Genomic DNA, 22,493 nt, shown 5'->3' with positions numbered 1-22,493 from the left:
ATATTTGCAACAGGCAGCACGATAAAAAGACGGAGTTCATCACAAACAATTTACAAACGCATATATAGATGAGATAAGGCGATATTTTAATAAGTAGTAAATGAAAGTCAAAATAGAAACAACTTAAATCATATTTATAACCAGGAAAATAATTCAATGATCAAAAAAACTGTTAACAAACAAGTTTTCCATCGAGTGGAAGTTCCATGTAAACTATCTTGCTAACTTCCAACAAAAAATTATGGTGGAACGAGCATATAAGAGAGAAGACAGCTCCATGGAATGCAAAAAATTTGAATATAGACAAGGATATTAAAATTGACAGTATTAATATATATATTAGAGATAGAGTTCTTAATTTATTTCATACTGTGGATATTCACAAAAATGCAGAACTGGAGTTCAAAGTTTAATATTATAAATAAACAACTTACTTTAGTTCAAATTTCACTGGAATTTTTGAGAGAGCCGAACAACCAAAGAGAAGATGCATTGTTTGCATATTTTATCTCCTTCAAAATATGCTCCTTCTGAAGCGATACACATATGCCAACGCTTAACCCAATCTTCCATACACTTTTAGTAGGGCCGTACAGGTATGGCTTTTAATTCCTTCGGCGAATTCTGTTTTACCGATTCAATCGACTCAAAATGCTTACCACGAAGGGGTAATTTCAGTTTCGGGAACAGGAAAAAGTCGCACAGATCCAGATCTGGCGAATATGGTGCCTGAGCGATGACAGTGGTGCCGTGCTTGGTCAAAAAATCGCGTTCAACAAGAATTTTCCACTTTGAGTAGCTTCTAAAGAATATGAGGTTATGGTGCAAACTGTAAAGAACTCAATCGACTAGTAATCGACGATAAAGTGCTAGTCATCATTTCTATTTGAGTTTGGCAAGAAAATCGAAAATCTTTATTAATTTTAAAAGCTTCTTTATTATTTCTAGTAAAGAACTATTCCCTTATTCCCATGTATCTTTTACATGAGTTTTTAAAGGAGGAAATCCGAATGCTTTTTTTAGAATGTATACTAGTATGTTTTATTAAATAGCTTTATAAAAAACTAACATAAAGTTTCGTTAGGAATTTTTAATACTATTATTTTTAATACTAGTATTCATAATATTTATGTATATTCATCTATTTTCAGTTCAAAAACATGTTAGAAATTAAAAGGGGTGTATTTCTGGCTCATCGAAATACCAAAAATGATCTATTAAAAAAATTAAAAGTAAGGCGTCAACAAATGAGAATAAATGTGACAAATAAATGGAGAATTTACAAACAACAGGACTTTAAAAATTTTGATATATTTCATTGTGCAATTAAGCCTTGTTAGTAACTTTAAGTACAACAAATATATAAGAGTTTCAACAAAATTAACATGTCTATTTTAGATATTCTGTTTGCACAAATATTCGGTCTCATGCCTCTCAAAAATACACTATCAACCAGTCCTAACCGCTTAAAATTTAGCATCCACTCTATAGCAATGATTTTTACCGCCCATTTTGTAATTTTCGGTGGTTTGAAGACTTTGCATTTCACTGCCGAAATGTTAGCAGCTGGCCTTAATGCGAAAAATATTGGTAAGCATCCGAAAGACACATCCGAACACTGATCAAAAGTGCAGTTTACACAAAAATGTACTGTTCTTTTTTTCTTTTTTTGTACTTAAGGGTTTCTTCCAGTGACGATTGAGTACTCTTAGAAGACACAATATATTTAATAATTTATTCTTTTTTTTTACAGTTGGTATTGTTTTCTTTTATATAACGTTTGTGATTTGCATCAATTTTTTGTATTTGGCTAAAAATTGGCCAACTTTGATAAGGTATTGGACTCAAGTGGATCTTATTTTTCTTCTACCTCCATATGAACCTCTCAAGTGGACAATTCGTAAAAAACTTAAAGTAATTGCATTCATTTTTGTAGTGATTGCAAGTGGTAAGTTTTAAGCTCAGACACAATTTTTTATTGCATACACACGTTATATTATTATTATATTCAATATATTTCATATGCAAAATATAATTAAAAATAATCAGGAATGTTCAGAGTATCTCTATTTGTCAATCATTACATATTTTTTATTCAAAGTAACGCTCTCAAAACAAATGCCAGAATTTTTTTCCAAACTTAAAACACTTTTGGGATCTCTTTTCGATATGCCATTCAGTTTCAAATTTCAAAAAGTATCAAAACCTTAACCTTTCTTTTTTTTTTCAATCTCGATTGATAGAAAAAGAGTCATAGCGATTATGTCCGCTAATTACGGTAGCTAAGGCAAAATAATTTTTTTTTTTCAAAAGAATCACAAACATACATTGATCTATAAGTGGTACCATGTCTACGACACCACAATTGCGAATTGTTCACAATCGTGAACGCAAACGAAATGAAATTTATACATAATAATAATGATTAATCACACGATTATATACATTGCAGGATGTATAATGGTGCACCACTCTATTAAAATTGAAGATAGTCGTAAGAAAGAACAGTCAAACTGTATTGTCTACCATAAGACTGTCTGAAGAAAGCAAGCGCCCAGAAATTTATTGTTTATAGCGAATGATTTTTCTGGTCAAGAATTGGCTTCAAGAGAGTCAGGAGAGTTGAGGTTGCTGGTGGGATATTTAACACCTTAACAAAATGGGTCTGTCCTAAAAGATAGATTGTCGTTTAGGCAGAGTCGAAACTTCCAGTCACATTCTTTGTGACTGCCCAGTCTTGAGCTGTGCCTGGAGGAGGTCACTGGGTCGAGAACTACTCTCCCCTTCTGACATTAGGAGGTCGTCAACAGCTGACATTCTGGCTTTTATTCGAAATGCGAAATGTCTTCTGTTCGGTTAGGGTCTGTTGCAACACAAAATATTCTATACTATGCTCGTAATACTACTTTATATATAAAAGTACCCACTTTTGATACAAAATAAGGTACTGAACTAAAAAAAACACCTTAGTTTTATGTGTTAAATTTTTCCACAATTAATTATAACGCGAGCCATAAATAATCTCTATATAAAAAAATCATCATATAACATCATATCACCTATCACTCCTATAATATAATTAGATTATTTTTCAACATAGTGGATCACATAGTGTTTTTTTATTTATACTTGTATATTAAATATGTATTCTATATATTATACTATTTATACAATTACAATTTTATTGTAAATCATTTCTTACCGAAGCCGAACATGTCATGTACCATTGGTCAGAATACTACTCTTTCCGCATGTTGCGCACACATTGTGAACCGGGCTTATCTAACACATTGCGGGACTACGTTGAGGGAAAGTATACAGATATTTTCACATATGTACCTTACAATGGGCTATTTGCTTTTTATGCAGTTGTACGTATGTTGGATACGGTTACCATATAATCCAAACTTTATGTAAACTATTAGCACTATTCAAAAGAGTGGTATCATTTTTTATATTACAACTTTCTTTACTATAATTAAACTGCCATTAAATCAGCAGATCTTTGCAATATACAAGGGCACTTGTAATTTCCAGAGCTTTAAACTGAAGGTGCTACTACTTTACATGATATTGATAATATTTTTAATATATCGTTCTTTTGTTGTGATATATTTAATTGTATCTTCTAATACTGCTAGTTTCTAAATGGAATGTTTACTGTGATTTGGAATTTTCCGGATTTCTTTATTATATTGATCAGCTTGGGATTAAGTACACGTTTTCAACAATTTGCCACACGTATACAAACTCTGACAGGACGTGTAAGTCTATTTATTTAAGCTAGAGTCCAGATTTAAAATATTAATACTTCATATCCCAAATACATAGTTTGTGCCGGACTCATTATGGTGTGAACTTCGGCAACACCACATCAAACTCTGTGAACTCATGGAATATGTGGATGAGCAACTTTCGAATATAGTTTTAATATCGGCACTTAATAACATGTATTTTATATGTAATAAACTTTTAAATATTTTTTCGTAAGTATCGCTATCAATTTCGGCTTCCACACCTATTTCAAGAAATTAATTGATATTTTTTTAATATTCTTATTAAAGCAAACAACGTTGGCCAATCAATTATATTTATTTTTGGTTTTCGTTAATTTTTCTCTTGACTCGCAGTGCTGGAGTATTTCTGTTTGCGGCAAAAATTCATGATGCTTCGCTGTTGCCACTTAAAACCTTATATCTGGTACCCAGAAGTTGTTGGAGTGAAGAGGTCGTGCCCAGTGCAATAAATGAATATTATTTTTATATTTACTTTTTCATATTACTTTTTTTGTGTTTAATATTTTGATTCGAATTTTTACAGGTGCAACGTTTTACGTCCCAAATTACCGATGAATGCATTGCTCTAAGTGGAAAACGTTTTTTCTTCGTAACCCGCAAAAGTTTATTTGGCGTAAGTTGGCCACTTCATCATTGATGAACATTCGGTTTTAATTTCACTATACATTCCCATTAAATTGCAGTTGGTGGCCACAATTGTTACCTACGAATTTATGTTATTGCAGTTCGATGCCAACAATCGAAAGTTGGGCTTACCAGATTTATGCGGTTTTGTGAAAAGTAATTTAACTCAGAAAGCGTAATAAAATTTCAATTACAAAAGAATAAAAAATATTAAATTATTATTTTTATAGTATTTTTAATTTAAATATTGAGAATATTCTTAAAAAAATTATTTTAAAAATAGTTTTTTTGTATATTCACATGTTTTAAAATAAATAACTACCTGTAAAGTAACAAACGATATACTTTCATCCTTTAATCAAAATAGAGAATAGGATTGTAGAGCGAGTCGAATAGCTTAAAAGATAATACAGTCAGACTTCCATAATTTGAAGTACCATTTTGCAAAGAAAAGGTACAACTTATGAAAACTTCGAGTTAAAGACTTTTTGTAATTGTATGTAATTTGCTCTCTAAACCCTGTTCCACTATATGTAATTCAAGAAAACTCAAGTTATAGAAGTTTGAGTTATGGAAGTTTAACTGTATAAATTTACATGGCATGTCTGTGAAGTTAATATCATTTCTACGCTTGATAAAAAAAAATTAAGTTATAACCGAACACGTAGCCCTGAGGGTGAGCTTGAGAAACAAAAGAAACAATCCTCCACATCCCTTTGAAATACATAAATAGAGGAATTATATATATATACAGAAAAGACCGAGATGGAGATGAAGTGACAGTGTTCGACAGATCTGAGAAATATGAATGCCACTAACTGAAAGAAAAAAGCCAAAAATAGAGAAAAAGAGAGGAATGTCGTACAACAAGCTTAGGTTCTATGTAAAACACTCTAAAGTTTTATATAAACTGCATAGCTATGGATGGATGGACATATCTTTTCATTATTAATTAATCGTTTCTCCGATATAGTGTTTGAATTGTGTTGCTGTACGGCTTTAACATATTTACACGATTTCTTGTTTAGTTTGCAAGCTGCATTTTTCAAAAATAAGAATGAGCTATTTAGATTGGTATAAAGCTTTAACATCGGTCCATGACTTCCCACGTAATTTGAATTACAGTATTTCTTCGCATTAGCGTCATTTAAATTTAATTTACAAAGATGTTCTGAAAAGTAAATTATTTTTAAGAAGAAAAAATTGATTGGATTGCTATATGATTTTAACATCGATCGATGACTTTCCACTTAATTTATATTATATATATTTTAGAAAGAGCGTATACTGCATTTTTTTAATAGGAGTAAGCTGTTTGGATTGCTTTAAAGCTTTCACATCGGTCCAAGAGTACCCAAATTATTTATATTCAATATATCTGCGTTATTTGATTTTTTTTTAGTGATAATTAAAAAAATTTAGTTTAGATTGTTATATGGCTTAACACCGGTAAACTCCCACATACTTTGTATTCTATATATATTCGTATTGAACTAATATGATTTTTTTTGTTCAAAGAATAAACATTTTAATTGTTGTAAAGGTTTAACACTAGTTCCCGGTCATAGGGATATTTTCGGCAATTGCAGAGTAGACGAATAAGCCAGAAAGAATGCTTGAAGATCTCACTAGGAACACTTAAGTGTTAGCATATCGCTAACGTCATGCATAGGTCTTTCGGTAGGTTTACTTACAGGTCATTGTAAGCTAAGGAACCATGCTAGAAGTTTAGGTCTCCTTTTCAATCAAACCTTTCGCAGATGTGGAGAAGACGATGAGAGTGCCTCTCATCTACTATGTTTTTGCCCAGCTCAGCCACGGCGGCAATTCAACATTTTAGGAGCTCACTTTCTTGATGATCTTGGTCAATTACAAGACCTGAGACAAAATAACATTTTAGATTTCGCCGAAAGGTTCTAAGTGGTTTTAAACCCTGAGTGTTTCTTACAAATATGGTATGCGCCAATAGGCCTAAGTAGATCCACCATTGATCGCCGGTATAATCTAACCTAGCACAGGTACTTAACTTCCCATAATGTTTTTATTATATATTTCGTACGATTGGTGCAATCTAAAAATTGGGTATCTCACGGAAAGGCTTAGACCGTGTGAAATTTAAATACTCTCCTTTGCAAGTTTTTTTTTACCAGTTTCGTTACTATCGATTCCATTACGCTCAGAAATCAAGGTGAGTGTGACATTTGTATAAAACATTTGCAACTTTGAACCTAATAGTTTAAATATATAATGAAGGCGGCATTTCTTATTACTTATTATATTATTTTTACATTGTTATTATATTAATATTATATTATTTTTAGATTAAAATTATTATTATTATATTATTAGTATATTATTATTATATTATAATAATATAATATTATTTTAAAATAATATACTTATTATTATCTTTATATTATATATTTAATTATTGTTATATGGTATTCTCTTCCTCAGAACTTTTAAAAAAATTTTAAAAAATGAAGATATAATAAAAAAATATAATATAGAAAATATTATGTTTTTCAATTTATAAAAAAAATTAATATAACCGTTTTATGGTATTAGCTCTAATTATGATTAATTACAGAAACTGCGTTCATTAAACTTCAGGAACACACCACAATTTCAATAGCAATTCCTGACAATAACTTGAGACGTACTGTGCGCTTGCAATTATCCTGTCAGAAGTTCCATTTGTTGATACGGTTCGGTGCGTGCTCTGACCAAATGTATAACCAAAACAGAAACAATAACTGCCAAAACCAACCCCAGTAGCACGTGAACTCTATTGTTTACTTGTAAACTTGACCAGCAACATTTGCTTTGTATGCCATGGGTTGTCATGGCAACTCATATGTCATTTGTGGTGTTTACACTGGCATTGGAAAACAACATTCAAGAACGATTCAGTTTTCTGATTTCTTTCACAACTTTAGAGTGTTTTGAGTGTGGTTTAATAGTTTAATCAACAATTTTCTTAATGGCCAAAAGATGGAAATTCCGGATGTAGTATCGGTGAAGCGGTTTAAAGAGTTCAATGCAACTGAAAAAGATGAATTATATCAAACACTACTAAATTTGTTTAAGGTAGTTGAAGAGATACCAAAGAAATCCCTACGGAAAACATTAGAAGTGACCTTAGCTGTACTGCAGTACAAAGGCGAGCAAGTACATGACTTACAGGATCAATTAGATTCAAAATCATTGGACAGCCAAGGTCTAGTATTACTTATTGGAAGCTCAAATGCATTCATAAAAAAATGTTTTTTTTTAATTTTTTGATGTAGAAAGACTTATGGATGAAAATGATAAGCTAAGACGCATGATCGAAAATTTAGAAGATGAGAAACATGTACTAAGTAGTAAAGTTAAAGAAGTGAGTTTCTGATGTAAGCTTTAAAAAATAGTTTTTAATTTTATTTCTGATTCATAGCTCACGGACGAAATTTTTGCATTACATAAACGTTTGCAAGATGCGGCTGCTTTAGCTGAAGGAAGTGACAAAGACTCTTCAGATCCACTTTCTGAACTAGACAAGCAGGAAGAACTACTACGCAATATTAACACAAAAAATAAACATATAAAACGACTTTTAAGGGAAATCGAAGTAAGTCTAATTTAAATGTAATTGTTAGGGACAATGTTATATTCAAACAAAACACCTCTACTTCTGAGATAAGATTTTTATTTTATTTCAAGTCCTTCTAAACATTAGTAGCAATATATCAACAATTTATGTTAAATTTTTTTGTAGACCTTACAAAATCAAAATATTGAACAGTCTAAGACTATAATACAAACTGAGAAGGAATTACAGACTGTGAAGGAACAGTTATTGCAGTTAAGTGCTGATATAACACAAGTTGATGATGAAAGAAAATCTCTTAAAGAAGTAGTCAATGAATTGAATGTTGAAATTACAAGACTTGAGAGCAGTATAACATTTCTGGAAGAGCAACGAGATAAAAGCGAACGAGAACTTAAAAACTTCATTGAAAAATTAGAAGAAAAAGCGCAATTATGGAAACATATGTTAGATGAAAAGGATAAAGACATTAAAAAATTACGTAAAAAATTGGAAAAACTTAATAGAAATACAGACAGTGAAGGTTCTATAAAAAGTGAAACCACAGCGCTTGAAAGTGAAGAAGTAACTGAAACAATAGAATTAAAAAATGTGAGTAAAGTTAATACTAAAAATGCATTATACTCCGATATATATTATAATTATGTCAAAGCAATCAGAAAAGACTAGACTCAGATGCTTTCCACTGTTACCTCATATATTTTATACCACAAACAAACTCCTAACTGATTTGAGAATATCTGTCTGTCTATCAGAGTCGAGAATGTCCTCACGTGAATAGTTCGTGGTGCACTTAAGTAGTATAGAATAGAAGAGAAAAAGAAATAGAATAGAAAGCTTTACACGCTTTCCACTGTTACCTTTATAGATATTTTATACTACAGGTAAGTTCCCAACTGTCTCGAAGACATCCAACAGAATCAGTCCAACAGAATCTAGTATATCTTTAATTTACTCTATTTGACTATTTAAGTCAAATAGTATTAAAGAGAATAGGTTCATATTCTTTTCACTGTTATCTTAATAGATCTTTTGTGCCAAAAGCAAGTTCTTTACCAACTAAAAATTATTTGTCTGCTTTGATATGCAAGTATCTTCAACTGAATAGTTAATATTGTAACACTTAAATCAAATAGAGTTGAAGAGAATAAGATCAGAGACTTTCGCTATTGCTTTAAATGATCTTGTGTACCATAAGCGAGTTTCTAACCAACTAAGGGTCATTTTGTCTATCTAACGAAATCCAGAATGTCTTCAACTGAATTGTAATTGTTCTATTACTTATGTCAAATAGGTAAAGAGCAGAGAATATGTACATACATGTTTCTAACCAAGACCAGCATGTTTTCAATTGGGTAGTCCGTGATTATCATATGGATAAAGCATTATCTTTTCAGTATAGCATTTCTGACCCAGAGCAAAATCAGGTACTAATACAGAATGCGACTAGAAACTCCATCCCCATTTAATATATAGCATATAAAATTAATCTAATGCAGTTAGTAATGTATAGCATATTTTTCATAATATATATTATATTATGTATTATATATTATTATTATGTATATATATTATATATTATATATTAATTATATTATTTATATATATTATATATTATATATTATATATTATATATTATATATTATATATTATATATTATATATTACATATTATATATTTTTCATAATACTTCATTCGGAAGGTGCAATCATTTTGCCCCTAATAGAGAATTTTTCGCATCTAAATTCTTAAAGTGATATTATTACTATTATTAGTAAAAACAGTCCATGTTATTGTGTGCAAAAGTTTGTCTATATACTTCTTGAAATAACAACAATTTTATGTATTAAAATTCAATGTAATTTACAAGTATACGCGTTATACCTTCATTACTATATAAAATTAACTTTTATTATCGGATAGAACACAATAAAAGTTTTATCAACTATGATTTCTTTTACAGATAATAGAATCTCGTAATTTGATTATAGAGCAATTGGAAAAGAAAATAAAGAAAATGGCACAAGAAATGATTCGATCCACAAAATTAATGAATAAAATATCTACTGAAAAAGAAGATGAACGTAATCCACAAAAACCGCGTACCTGTTGTAAATCTATAGAAGAAGCTTTGCAGGCTTGCAATGACCACTGTCGTGAATTAACAGATATGTTGGAAACTGCAGAGGAGGAAAGTGCTTTAAAATCTAAACAAGCAATGGAAGCTATTGCTGCTTTAGAAGCCTACCAACACGGTGAAGATGGTCTGGTAAAAGCATTGCGTAAATGTGGTAGCTTAGAACAAAAATTAGCCTCACGCGAAAAACGGATCCAGACTCTTGTAACCGAACTTAATTCAATGCATGAAATAATACAAGAAAATAAAGTCCTACGAAAACGTTTACATATACCTGATGATGTGGTAATCGTGGTGAAAAACTTTACGGCGAAGGAACGTAACAAGGATAAAATAATTGAACGATTGAAATTAAAATTAAGAGCTTCAGAAGAAATGCGTTTACAGCTTAAATTAGAAAAAAATGAATTAAAGTAATTATAAAAATAATTTATCGAATTCTTAAACGGTTTGCCAAGTAAATGTTTTCAATACAATGCAAAACATAACAGTTAATAGTTTAAATAGCAAAACAATTCTTACGAAATATTTCTTAGGTTAGAATTTAAATACTCACAATAAGATTGTCACAGAAAACTAGTTGCAAACATTTACTTGACTGATTATATATTTAAATTTATACATAAATCCTTAAAATTATCTACTATTAGGAATGAAGTTATTGCATTAAAACGGCAGCATCCAAATGTTATCGAAATGGAAAGATCAAGCATTGAAAAAATTCCTAGTGAAGTTGGAGAGGTTGAAGACAGCACAACTACAGAAAAACCACTCCTTAGTACTGAATGTAGTACATGCCGTATGCGTAAGGAAAATTTAAATGTTAGTTGAAAATCTGTTAAAGATAACAATTATTTTATATACATATACATAATATATACTTTTAATTTCAGTTGCCAATGGAATCTGAATGGGTTGAACAGGATGTGGAATCAAAATACCAAGAAATTATTACGGAAAATGATACGTTACGGGTAGGAATGCATGAAATACTAAGTAAACTACGTGAATACGATGGTGAGTGCCTTTTATATATCAGTTTATAAATATATCCAAGAATATATTTTGTTTTTTCAGATAATTCGGATCATATTACCATCGATTCTGAACTCCTCCTACGTTTAATAGAATCTTTACGTACTGTGCCACCAACGTCGAATTGGTTACAACAACAACTGAAATCATTAGAAATGCGTGAAAAAAATATACAACATATATTTGGGATGCAAATGCAAATGAAATTTGTTGATATAGATGCCGATGAGTTGTCATCTGTACAAAGTATACGCGAAGGAGGAGAAATTTGTGATGGTAATATAGCTGATATGAAAATACCAAATAATATTGATACTTCCACACGACCATCATCACCAAATGTGCAACCTAATGTAGTGCTACCAGTTATAGATGATGCTGAACCTTTAGAAAATAATGATGATTTGAAAAGACAAGTGAAAGAGCTACAAATTTATGAGAAATATTATGAAGAACTGAAGATACACATGTCAGCCAGTGAATTAGAATTACAACGTTATTGTGCCGATTTAGTAGAACAGATTAAAAATATAAAATTAGAATTAAACAGAACTTCCAGTTCTTATGACTTTATGCGTAAAGAGTTTGACTCCATGTTAACAGAAGCTAAGCAAAAAGAATTGCGTCATATAGAAATCGTGTCTGATATGCAAAAAGATCACAAATTGCAAACAGAACTCATCAAAAAACTGGAATTCAATTTGAATCAAGATGAAAAAACTAGAACCTACAATGTGGATGAATATTTAGTATTAGAAAAAACGAATGCCGAATTGCGTGCCCAACTAGCCTATATTATAGAACATGTGCTAACAGGAAAACTAAGAGAAGATCTTAAGATCACAGAGCTCTGCACTGACTATGGCGTTATAAGAGAAAATATGGAATTAGATTATTTAACTTTTCAGGAATATGAAGATCTTAAAGCTAGTCTTAAGTTAGCGAATGAAACACAAATAGATTTAGAACGAAAAATACTTCAACTTGAAGGATTATTAGAAATAGCACAAAATCAGGTATGAAATTATTTTTATGCACTCATTGGTTACTTAACTACATATTTCTAATAATATTTCTGTGTCAGATACAATCACAACAAAATTTGTTAAATGAAATTACGGATAACCACATAAATCTCAGACATTTAGTTGCTGATCTGCAAAGCACAACCGAGGATAAGCTAGTATTAGCTAAAATGCAACGCGATATTGATAATGGTATGTCTATATGCATACATATAATCGTTAGAATAACGTATTCTAATTACATTTTAGTTAAATCTGAGTATAATTTACTTAAACTTGAACGAAATGAGTTAAAGGATAAATGCCAAACATTAAAAACCGATTTAAATACTAAAGTACAAATAACTATTAACTTAAATAAGGACTTCCAGAAAGAACGTAAAAATAAGGATATTAAAATTAAGTAAGTACACATTTAGAAAACAGATTTAATGTTTTCTATAAATACATACGTATTTTAAAAATAAAACAATTTAACAGATTTATAAATAGTTTATTTGATAAATAATTTGTTATAATATTTTTTCCAAAAAAATATTCATAAAAACAAATTAATTGTTCTAGCTATCTATATAACAAGTTGCTATATTGGTCCAGTATTTAATTTATTCAATCAGGATTGTGATCCTAGAGCATTTCGGTTTATTACTGTATTTTTATTACTGTATTACTCTGATAAATATTTATTTATTCTAGTATTAACGCCATCCCTAATAAAAAGCACCTACTGTTTATAAAGGGTTAGTGCTTTCATTAAAGTTATTATCAATATATAAGTTTGGAATTTTGGTTATATAAAAGAAAAGGTTTATATATAAGGTTTAAGGTTGTATAAGGTCAATGATCGATCAATGGCTCCTTGATGGATTGCAGAGCTGGTGTTGGAATTTACTCGAAAGAACTAAAGCTACCGTGCACTCAACATCTAGGTTATATGTTTCCGTCTATCAGGCGATACTTATGGCGGTCACAAATTCTCTGGACACTTAAGGGATTATCAGGAGTATCAGAAAAAGATTTTGATAGCGCTGGACAGTTAAGCAGTTATCGAAAGTATGCAAAAGGCGTGCGTAGTCAACAGCTTATAACAAGATGCACATGGAGATGAGGTAACAGTCGTGTAAGTTTAAGGACATCGGTATTGAGCAAAACGAAAAGGCAAATAAACTTGCAAATATCAAATAAATATCAAGCCATAATTTAAGCGGTCCAGAACATGGGTTACAACATGACTGCGGCCTGTGTCGATGAAAAGGATAGCTTCAATTCATCTTAGCAGGTGAAAAAAGACGAGCACTTGTAGACAGGTTAAATTTATGATACCAAAACCGATGGTCAGTGAAGAGATAAAGTGTTTGTCTATCCACGGCGCCCCTAAGGGATGAGCTCATTGCTAACTGGACATGTAACCTCAAAAAATAGATTTTGTTGAGGAAAACACTTGCATACTATGTCTAGAAGAAGAGAGGACAACATGTAGCATGTACTAAATCGCCAGAGATCCTCTGGAAGCAAATTTTGCGCTCTTGCTCTCGCATTCAATTTTTTTACCTTTTTAACTTTAATTGTGATTAATTGATAATCATTTGATCTTTTTAAATTGGTGCTCGATAATCATTATGTGATATGATAATCATTATCATGATCGTTAATACTACTTTTATTTTATCATATGTAAAATTTTTTTGTTTAAATTAATCTTCTATTTTTCCTGTAATCATTTTAGGTTTCTACAAAAATCGTTATATACTCTTAAGGAAAAATATTCTAAATTTACACCACTGATCTTCCTGACAAACTTTGTATATGCTTACACACGATTTATGCAAAAAGTAAGAGAAACTAAAGATGAACAATTTAAAGAGAGTGTAACGAATATAGTGGAAGAAATCATATTGCTAAGACTGCAAGATCAAAAAAGCGATGAATCTCAAAATCTAATAAAAGTAAGTTTATGTATATATATAATATATAAATACATATATATCTATATACATATATACATATATCTATACATATATATATAGTATAGACAATATATTAACTAAAATATCAAGGATTTTAGTTACAATAACTCTATCATCTTGAACTAATTTATTTTAATATTTATTATTATTTTTTTTAAGTATTTCAATAGCACAATAAGTTAATCCAAAACAAATTTATTGACTTCTAATATATTTAGCTCGTTAAAACGGAAATGCAATGTAAACTTCTTGAAGAAAATCTTGCAAAAATGCAAGTGAAATGCGAGGAGCTACAACAGGATTTGACCAAGCAAAGAATCGAAAATGCAAATGAAAGTGAACATTGGCAAACAATTGAAGCATTATTTAGTCAGGACAAAATCAATGAAGTTGTTGCTTCCATCACTGAACCAGTTGTAACAAAAGTTAGTTTACAATTCACGGATGCATCTACAAATACAGAACCTCCTCCTATACCAGCTGAAAGAAAATTGTCAGCCAAAAATGTTCCAACAAAATTGGTTGATAAAAACACATCACCAATAAGTTCTCCTGTTAAGAAAAAAGAAGGTACTACAGTTGCAACTCAGACTGATTTGGAACTTTCTGATCGATTAAGTAAGGTGGCGGAAATTGATAAGTCAAAAGAGATAAGTACAACATCAACTGTAAACGAAGCTGTAGAAACAATTGAGGTGTCTACACAAACGGATCAGATTATTACTGCCACATTGGGTGTACAATCGTTAGAATTACAACCAGATGACGTTAACGTCACTCCAGACAAAGTTTCTTTGGAAAAAGAATTGCAAGAAGCGCGTAAAAAAATATTGGAAACAGAAGAACATTGGAAAAATAGTCAACAAAAGTAAGAAAACATTAATAATTTTTAATTTTCATATAATTTTTTTATTGATATGTATATATTTCTAAAGTTTACAAAATGCACAAAAACGCATTGAAGAATTGCAAAATGCACTAGAAGCGAACAAACTTGACAGTAAGACCAAAGAAACGTCAGCAGTCACTGCTGCAATACCATCATCCACTGTAGCGAGAGAAAGCCCAGACTTATCCCAACAATCTGGAATTATTGAAGTAATTTTCATACTTATTACTATATATATATTTTTTGGTAATCTTCAGTTTATCTATTACAGAAAACGATACTTTCTTTTCATGCTCTACTTACGGAAAAAGATAAATCAATCAGCAAATATCAAGATTTACTTCAAACTGAACGTGAACACACACAAAATCAATTTATTAAATTAAAAACTGATATTGACTGCCTACAGAGTACTGTTGATAACTTAAATGTCAATATTAAATCAAAAGATCTGGAAATATTAGAGCTTAAAACTAAGTTGGAGAGTACGTACATACGTCGAAACTCTAACGAAAAAATTGATCTAGCGAGAACTGCATTGGTTGCCAACGAAAGTGTCGATAACAGTCTCAATGAGCTATCTGATGAAAAAATAGAGGAAATGTTTGAACAGGAATCTTCACCCATATCGGTTGCTCCGAAAGCCTCAACAATTTTAACAGATAGAAGTAAAGAAAATGAATTTATCGAAAAACAGGATAAAGAAAATTTGAAAGAAGTTTCAACCTTAATGTTGCAAATCAAAAAACTTAAAGAAAGATTAAAATACGTAACTACTATTTTAAAAGGCAAAGAAGAAGATATAAAACTGCTTAAGGAAAAGTATTATTATGTGCTATTTACAGGTCAACAAATTATTTAATAAAATATCGATTTCAGATTGCAACTATGTCAAGAACGTGAAAAATCTGTAGGTACTGAAACCAGTTCAGAAGTAGAACAATTACGGACTTTGCTGGACGAAAAGGACAAACATATTAATGAACTAATGGAAACACTAAAAACCTTCCATGTATAAATATTTTCAAATTTTGTTATATATTTTCTCACAACACAAACTCAATTCCAGGATGATCAACAACGTTATATTGACGATTCTTCCAATTACACTGCCGATCAAATATCTAAACTTGCTTCCGACTTAACACGTACGGAAGCCACAAATAAAATCTATCAAACCCAAGTAGAAGCATTACGTCGCCAACTGACCGCCATTACGCAACGGGAGAAGCAAGCAAGAGAACAGAATCAAACACTCCGTAATCAGTTGATTAAACGTCCAGTTGTCTCCATCAAATCCGAGTTAAATGCACGCGTCAAAAATGAAAACCTCCAGAAGCGTGTTCAACAGCTTGAACTGGATTTGGAGGACGCACGAGTGCAAATTCGTAAACAAAACGTCGCATTAGAAGCTAAAAGAGCTAAATCTAATGCAGAAATACATTTGTGGGATAAACAGAAACGTTGGCAACAGAATGCAGAGAAGTTAAAATTAAAGTTGGAAGAAAATGAAACTACTTTGGAGAAAACACGTACTCTATTGCAATCAGCGAGAACTACAATAAACCGTTTGGAAAAAGATAAACAAATGTTGGAAAGTAAAATGAACCGACGTACGTTTAGTAAATTTATTGTAAAAATATATTATAAATATATATATCTAGATACACAAATTGTTAAAAATTTTAAAATAAATAATTAAATTTTCATCTTTCAGCAATTGAAACAAGTATGCCAAATTTCAAATGCTGTCGAACTCCTTCATGTCCAAATCTACGTCACACTAAATATTTAAGTTCTGAAACTCCAGAATTATATGCCGGTAACAGTAGTGAAAGCAGTTCACCCATACATAGTGCACCAGTGGGTAAAACCAAATCGGCATGTAATTTTATCAATTCACGAAATGCTAACTCATCATTTGAAACTCAAGGAAATCCGCATGAAGAGATAATTGAAGCTTTAAAAGCACGCATCGAATTCCAACAACGTAAAATAATTGCTATGGAACTGGAGGGAAAAGGCACTAATGCACTTACAACTGAAATGGAAAAATTACAAGAAAAACTATCTAAAACGGAGGCACATAATGTGCGTTTGGAGGCAAGAAATTTACAATTACAATTGAATAATGATTTATTTAGGCAGGGAGATGAAACCGAAAGACTGCAGAAACGCATTAAACATTTAGAGGAGTAAGTAATTATTATTTCAATGACGAACAAACAAAAAACGACAGAAATGTCGTCGCTAAAAAAAAAAAAATGTTGCAAACAATATAACAAAAGGCCTACCTGCCTCTACGCACACAGAACCTGAATCCAGTCGTCCTTTGAACCCGCCCCATAAAAGTAGCTAGATTTCTCCGTCTTGAGCCTAGTTGATTTGTATTTAAATAGCATCTATCTCACAATTCACTTTCACTTCCTAATAATCCCCTCCCAACTCACACAATCACTACCCATCTACATCCTAACATATGTATTCGACATGTATGTTAGTTCCTTAGTTGTTATTTTAGCCTGCTGGGACCTGCTCTTGTAAAGTCTCTTTGAGAAATGTTGAACGGCACTTGGTCGTTGCTGGCGACGAGTGACTCTAAGACACAGACCCGGCCGTTTTTGTAATTCCTTTCAAGTTATCTGCTTTACAGATCCAACAATAACCAAAGGTCTTGACATTATATATATTGTTATGCCGAGAGTCTACTATATTTGATTGTTATTATAATTAATTTATAAAATACAAATTTATATAAAAAAAGAATCGAATACATTAAAAAAAAGAAAAATTTTACTGTAGCTTTCCTGGAGTTTCAACCATATTTACATATATAGTGTTGTTATAGAATAATTATTAATTATTTCTTAAAAAATACGAATTAGAATAAAATCAGGAATTGAATACATATACACATTTAAAAGTGAAAGCTAATATTTCTCAATAATTTTATGTGGGTATTAGATAATATAGTCAACCAGTCTTATCCATTTATCGTTTTTATGTTATCACTAAGTCCTTATATAAAAATTTGTTTTTTTAGCTCAAAAATTAATAGTCTAATCTCCATAAAAAAACAGCCCAACAGACCCATAAACCAATTGATGATGCCATAATAATCATGACTATATATCAATCATAATGTATTCAAGAGCTTTATCCTCGTGTTATAAACATTCTGCCAAACTAAATATATTCATATTTTAGAAAATCAGAAAATTGACTTTATATAAACGCAAGGACGCGGTTAAAAATGATCTGACCTATATCCTCTATATTCATATGAAACTTTCTTTATGAGATCACTTACTCTATTAAAAAAAACATACTCATATTATATCCATTCTAGCTATATAATTGCACTAAAAGAGGAGTTAGCTCATGTAGAAGTACGTGAGCAGCTCTGCAAATGCAGCAGTAATAAACCCGTGCACCAACCGGGTACATCAGCAGATCAAACGATACTATCATTGAAACGTATAGTTGAAAAACTACGTGTTGAAAATAAATATCTAAAGGATGGACGTCGTCCAAGCGAGACTAGAGTAAGAAAGAAAAATAATTAATTAATTTATTACAAATTTAATTTATTTAATTTATACCTTATAGAGTGTTTCTAGTGATGCTACCTCTGTTGAGTTGACCAGACTACAACAGTTGTACACAGAGTCTTTGGACAAAATATCGTTATTGCACATTGAATTAAATGAAAAAACTAAGAATCCAATTTGTAACTGCCAAACGAAGGTAAAAATATCATATACTTATATATAAAAAAGCATCATTAATCTGTATATATTCAATATCATATAGATCGATTCACAAATTAGTGAAGAGCTCAGATATGTAAAAGAGCAGCTCATTAAGAAATGTCAATTACTGGAAAAAGCAAAAGTATTACTTACCCGAGCTGCTGCCAAAGAAAAGATATTAAAAGAACAAGTGGTTTTATGGAAACGAAAATGCTCAGAACTACAAAATGTGCCAGTTATCGATGAAATAAGCGAATGAGCAGCATTTTATTTGCAGTTAATTCTTGAGTGTATTAACTAATTTTTAAACTTTCATTTTAATTGTTTTTTTTTATGATTTTTATTGTTTGATTGTTTGTGAATATTATTTTCTAAATTATACATATTTGTGTTACTGCATTAAATGAAACTGAAAACTTAAATGTTGTTTGTATGTAACTTTGTGACATCATGAACAGCACAACACTAACATTTAACCAATTTATATACTCAAAACATTTCTTAACTTATCACAATATATTTTTTTAAGTTTCAAATTTACATATTATGCCATATCCACTTCATTAATATTATATTTTAAACACAAACTAATCGTATTTGGTGATGTTTGATCAGATACTTGTAACATGTGCGCATCTTGTAAGCCTAATTCACCCAGTGACATTGTCAAATTTGAGCGTGTATGTTCTTCTATGCTTTTAATGGTGGACATGTAAAGCGTTTTAATTTTTCCAGCAATCACAGCAGTTATAGCTAACATAAATTAAAAAAAATTAAAAATTTTTCATATTCATAATACATGAACGCACCTGGATTTTTCATTTGAAAACGTGGACTTTCACACAACAGCTTTATTAAATCTTCCAATGTCGTAGTATTTGGATCATCAATACAAACTTTCTGTGGAACATTACTGCAAGCTAAGCAATTTTCAGATTTTTCCGCCTCATAAGTGTATGTGTAAATTCCATCCAAATCGTTGAAATTCATGTAATTACACATGTTGTCGTAACAAGAAGTAGCAAATTTGAAAACCTAAAATATAAATCGATATATGGTAAGTATAAGTTAACTTTGAGACACATTAAAAACTTTACCTCAGTTGCACACGCTGCAGCTATTATTGCGTTAGTACTTGCTACAGCTGGAATTATATGCTTAATAACACCTTGAACTAATCTAAAATTCAATTTCATTAGTATACGTAGTAGCACCAATAACCAACCAATTACCTATAAGTTACACCGACAATATTGTATTGATTGGCGCGCTCTAATGCACGTTCATAAACCCATGTGATATGAGCAGGATCATCACCGTCAAGTGCAGTACCGTATGGATTTTCTTTATCCCATTGTATTATTTTAACATACTCTATGCAATGTTCTGGCAAACGTGGCGTATTGGCAATTGTGCATAACGGATAATTCACTTGTGGTGGAAACAAGTCCAAGGTACATTCAATACATGCCGTATAACCAGGCAATATAACACGTGCATTTCCTTTGAAACCCTCCGTGCCACCATCGACAAATGGTATTATTGAATATGGTTCAATATTCCCATCATCACTATAAACTAGCAATGACAACAGCATTCCATTAATCCAACGACGTGCTACAATAGAATCTAAGCCGCAAACAATTATATGAAATTGGCGATAAAAATCTTCATCGAAATCTTGTATTTTTGAAAAATAAGGAGTGACGTGACTTGTTGGTATGCGCTCATTTATAAACTTTGCTGCACATTCTGCTTTCGATAAACCTATATCCTTGCGCCTAAACAGAAATTGGCGATTTAAATTTGACAATTCAATAGTGTCCATGTCAATGACATGTATATCACGAAAGCCCATTAGAGCAAGATCTTTTAATAATTCACAGCCAAGGCCACCCGCACCTGTAATTTTATTAATTATCGTAAAAATTTATTCAATTGCTTCAACCGACTTTTGATTAATACTTACCGATAACCAATATTTTGCTTATTGTTTGTAAAAACTCCAAATTATCTTTTGATGGTACAAAATCTGATTTGTAAAAAGGCCCATTGCGTTCAAGTATATTTCGCAAACTATTCCAACGTTTTCCACTGAGCGCAGCTAGTGGATTTGGCGATGGAGTTGATGTTGATTTAGTTGACATTTTGTTTATGAAACTCTCGTATTTTCTGGCATTAATAAGTTCCACTAACTACTCTTAACTATTAGAGCTTACGTTAGCGTTCGAAGTGTTCAGTCAAACTCACGAACAGCTGCTGACCGGCAAAAGTGCAAAAACGCCAAAATCGGTGTAGAGCTGCCAAGCTTAAAAAAAACTAACACTCATAAAATGTTTAAGACAGTGGTTTGAAATATAAAGTGAAAGAATGTAATTGTGAAATATATACCATGTAATAAAATAATTACATTGAGTTACTCAAATGAAACATATGAAACAGGATATTAACAAAAACAAATTTAGCTTATATTCTTAAAAATCATTAGAGACAAAGTTTATAATCATACTCGATTTTGACATACATGCACAGATATTCAGACACGCATGTTAATATAACAAAACCAACAACAACAAAAAGGAGCAAAAAATTTAAAAAAAAAAGAATCAAAAAGACAAAATTGCCATTTATTTAAAATTCATTTATATAGATTGGCAGATATATAATAAAAATGAAAATATAGTACATGTGTTATACCTGCTCACATGCAGGTACATATGCTCCTTAAATAAATCATATTAATAATATTTGCGGTTATATGTTTTTCATGTTTATATCGTATTCACATGACACATGTAATCTTAATTTTAATTGTAATTATGTGGGTTCCGTCAGCTTCATAGCATAATGAAATCGATACTGACTGCTAAAATGGCGAATAAGTTGTAATTTGAGCAAGATCATGCTTTAATTTTGTAATTCATATTGTATAACTTTACAAAAAAAAAAAACCAAAAAAAAACAAAATTGTATAACTTCGTAACTGCATAGTGGATAATTTTCAGAAATTAAAGCAAAATATAACAAATTATATTAAATTGCAAATAATATTAGGATAACTTTCGGAAATTAGGATAACGCCGTGTGAATAGACATCCTTTACTAAAATATTGTAAATTATGAATTGAAAGTGTTCTGTAGCCAAAAATTATTCATTTGCAATGCTTGAAAAGTTTATGTTAAAATAACTCACCTGTAAGTATAAATGTAGTCAGTCATATGACGAATGGAAGCATGGTATGAAGAAAATCATATCTCAATTGCCACATTTGTACCGTTTTTATCATGTTCATATTTTGTAAATGTGCCTCAGCTTGAAAAGAAATATTTTTTTTGTTGATAATAATAATTTGATCTTAAAATCAGCAAATTCTAACATTTTGTAGTGATTAACACTATTTTAACTAACATGACAAGATATAGTACAAATCCTACAATAGATTTACTCATGTTTTAATACTGTTGAACAGGTAATGAAACCAATAAATACGTATACATTTTTTTAGGCATTTTTAAATATTTTTTGTTTTTTTACCCTAAATAAAAATGTAAATTATATTATTAATACTAAAACGGAACTATAAACAACGAAAATAAAAAAAATATATAATATTTAAATAACAAAATTAGTATTAAATTACTGCTCAAAATTGCTTTTCTACACCACCAACCACATGA

The 22,493-nt window shown here is 30.7% G+C and overlaps 3 protein-coding genes across 3 annotated transcripts; 2 read left to right on the top strand and 1 right to left on the bottom strand.

Annotated features, from left to right (window-relative positions):
- Window positions 1-1,556: 1,556 nt before the first annotated feature.
- LOC119678357 (gustatory receptor for sugar taste 61a) lies at window positions 1,557-4,600 on the top strand. Its single transcript, XM_038090146.1, has 7 exons — window positions 1,557-1,590; window positions 1,787-1,914; window positions 3,642-3,764; window positions 3,832-3,986; window positions 4,065-4,227; window positions 4,321-4,410; window positions 4,481-4,600. Exons 1-7 carry the CDS (start codon window positions 1,557-1,559, stop codon window positions 4,598-4,600), a joined length of 813 nt encoding a protein of 270 aa, XP_037946074.1.
- A 2,674-nt stretch (window positions 4,601-7,274) lies between these two features.
- Window positions 7,275-19,096, top strand: LOC119683323 (centrosomal protein cep290). The gene is made up of 20 exons (XM_038096979.1): window positions 7,275-7,641; window positions 7,712-7,800; window positions 7,858-8,031; window positions 8,179-8,601; window positions 9,974-10,560; window positions 10,798-10,969; window positions 11,041-11,164; window positions 11,225-12,198; window positions 12,267-12,399; window positions 12,457-12,610; window positions 13,934-14,153; window positions 14,393-15,042; window positions 15,110-15,272; window positions 15,335-15,885; window positions 15,943-16,075; window positions 16,133-16,676; window positions 16,781-17,258; window positions 18,413-18,608; window positions 18,673-18,810; window positions 18,877-19,096. Exons 1-20 carry the CDS (start codon window positions 7,416-7,418, stop codon window positions 19,072-19,074), a joined length of 6,327 nt encoding a protein of 2,108 aa, XP_037952907.1. The 5' UTR covers window positions 7,275-7,415; the 3' UTR covers window positions 19,075-19,096.
- Window positions 19,097-19,184: 88 nt separating this feature from the next.
- LOC119683360 (nedd8-activating enzyme E1 catalytic subunit) lies at window positions 19,185-21,101 on the bottom strand. Its single transcript, XM_038097021.1, has 5 exons — window positions 20,785-21,101; window positions 20,048-20,717; window positions 19,913-19,994; window positions 19,625-19,850; window positions 19,185-19,568 (listed from the first exon to the last, which is right to left on the bottom strand). The coding sequence occupies exons 1-5, from the start codon at window positions 20,960-20,962 to the stop codon at window positions 19,360-19,362; spliced, it is 1,365 nt and encodes a 454-aa protein (XP_037952949.1). The 5' UTR covers window positions 20,963-21,101; the 3' UTR covers window positions 19,185-19,359.
- Window positions 21,102-22,493: the final 1,392 nt, after the last annotated feature.

Source organism: Teleopsis dalmanni, chromosome 1, assembly GCF_002237135.1.
Source record: "Teleopsis dalmanni isolate 2A chromosome 1, ASM223713v2, whole genome shotgun sequence".
In the NCBI taxonomy this organism is placed as follows: Eukaryota; Metazoa; Arthropoda; class Insecta; order Diptera; family Diopsidae; genus Teleopsis; species Teleopsis dalmanni.
Note: the sequence above shows the minus strand (reverse complement) of the source record. Positions and strands in the feature narration are given on the sequence as shown.

What these genes read in the sequence shown, in the direction of transcription:
- LOC119683360 (XM_038097021.1), bottom strand. Translation starts at nt 20,962, where the DNA reads ATGTCAACTAAATCAACATCAACTCCATCGCCAAATCCACTAGCTGCG. An exon ending in AAGCAAAATATTGGTTATCG is followed by an intron (nt 20,718 to 20,784) that starts GTAAGTATTAAT and finishes ATAAAATTACAG; the next exon opens with GTGCGGGTGGCCTTGGCTGT. An exon ending in CTGCAGCGTGTGCAACTGAG is followed by an intron (nt 19,851 to 19,912) that starts GTAAAGTTTTTA and finishes TTTATATTTTAG; the next exon opens with GTTTTCAAATTTGCTACTTC.
- LOC119683323 (XM_038096979.1), top strand. Translation starts at nt 7,416, where the DNA reads ATGGAAATTCCGGATGTAGTATCGGTGAAGCGGTTTAAAGAGTTCAAT. An exon ending in TAAGTAGTAAAGTTAAAGAA is followed by an intron (nt 7,801 to 7,857) that starts GTGAGTTTCTGA and finishes TCTGATTCATAG; the next exon opens with CTCACGGACGAAATTTTTGC. An exon ending in GGAAAGTAAAATGAACCGAC is followed by an intron (nt 16,677 to 16,780) that starts GTACGTTTAGTA and finishes TTCATCTTTCAG; the next exon opens with CAATTGAAACAAGTATGCCA.
- LOC119678357 (XM_038090146.1), top strand. Translation starts at nt 1,557, where the DNA reads ATGTTAGCAGCTGGCCTTAATGCGAAAAATATTG. An exon ending in CAATTCGTAAAAAACTTAAA is followed by an intron (nt 1,915 to 3,641) that starts GTAATTGCATTC and finishes TAATACTGCTAG; the next exon opens with TTTCTAAATGGAATGTTTAC. An exon ending in TACAAACTCTGACAGGACGT is followed by an intron (nt 3,765 to 3,831) that starts GTAAGTCTATTT and finishes CCAAATACATAG; the next exon opens with TTTGTGCCGGACTCATTATG.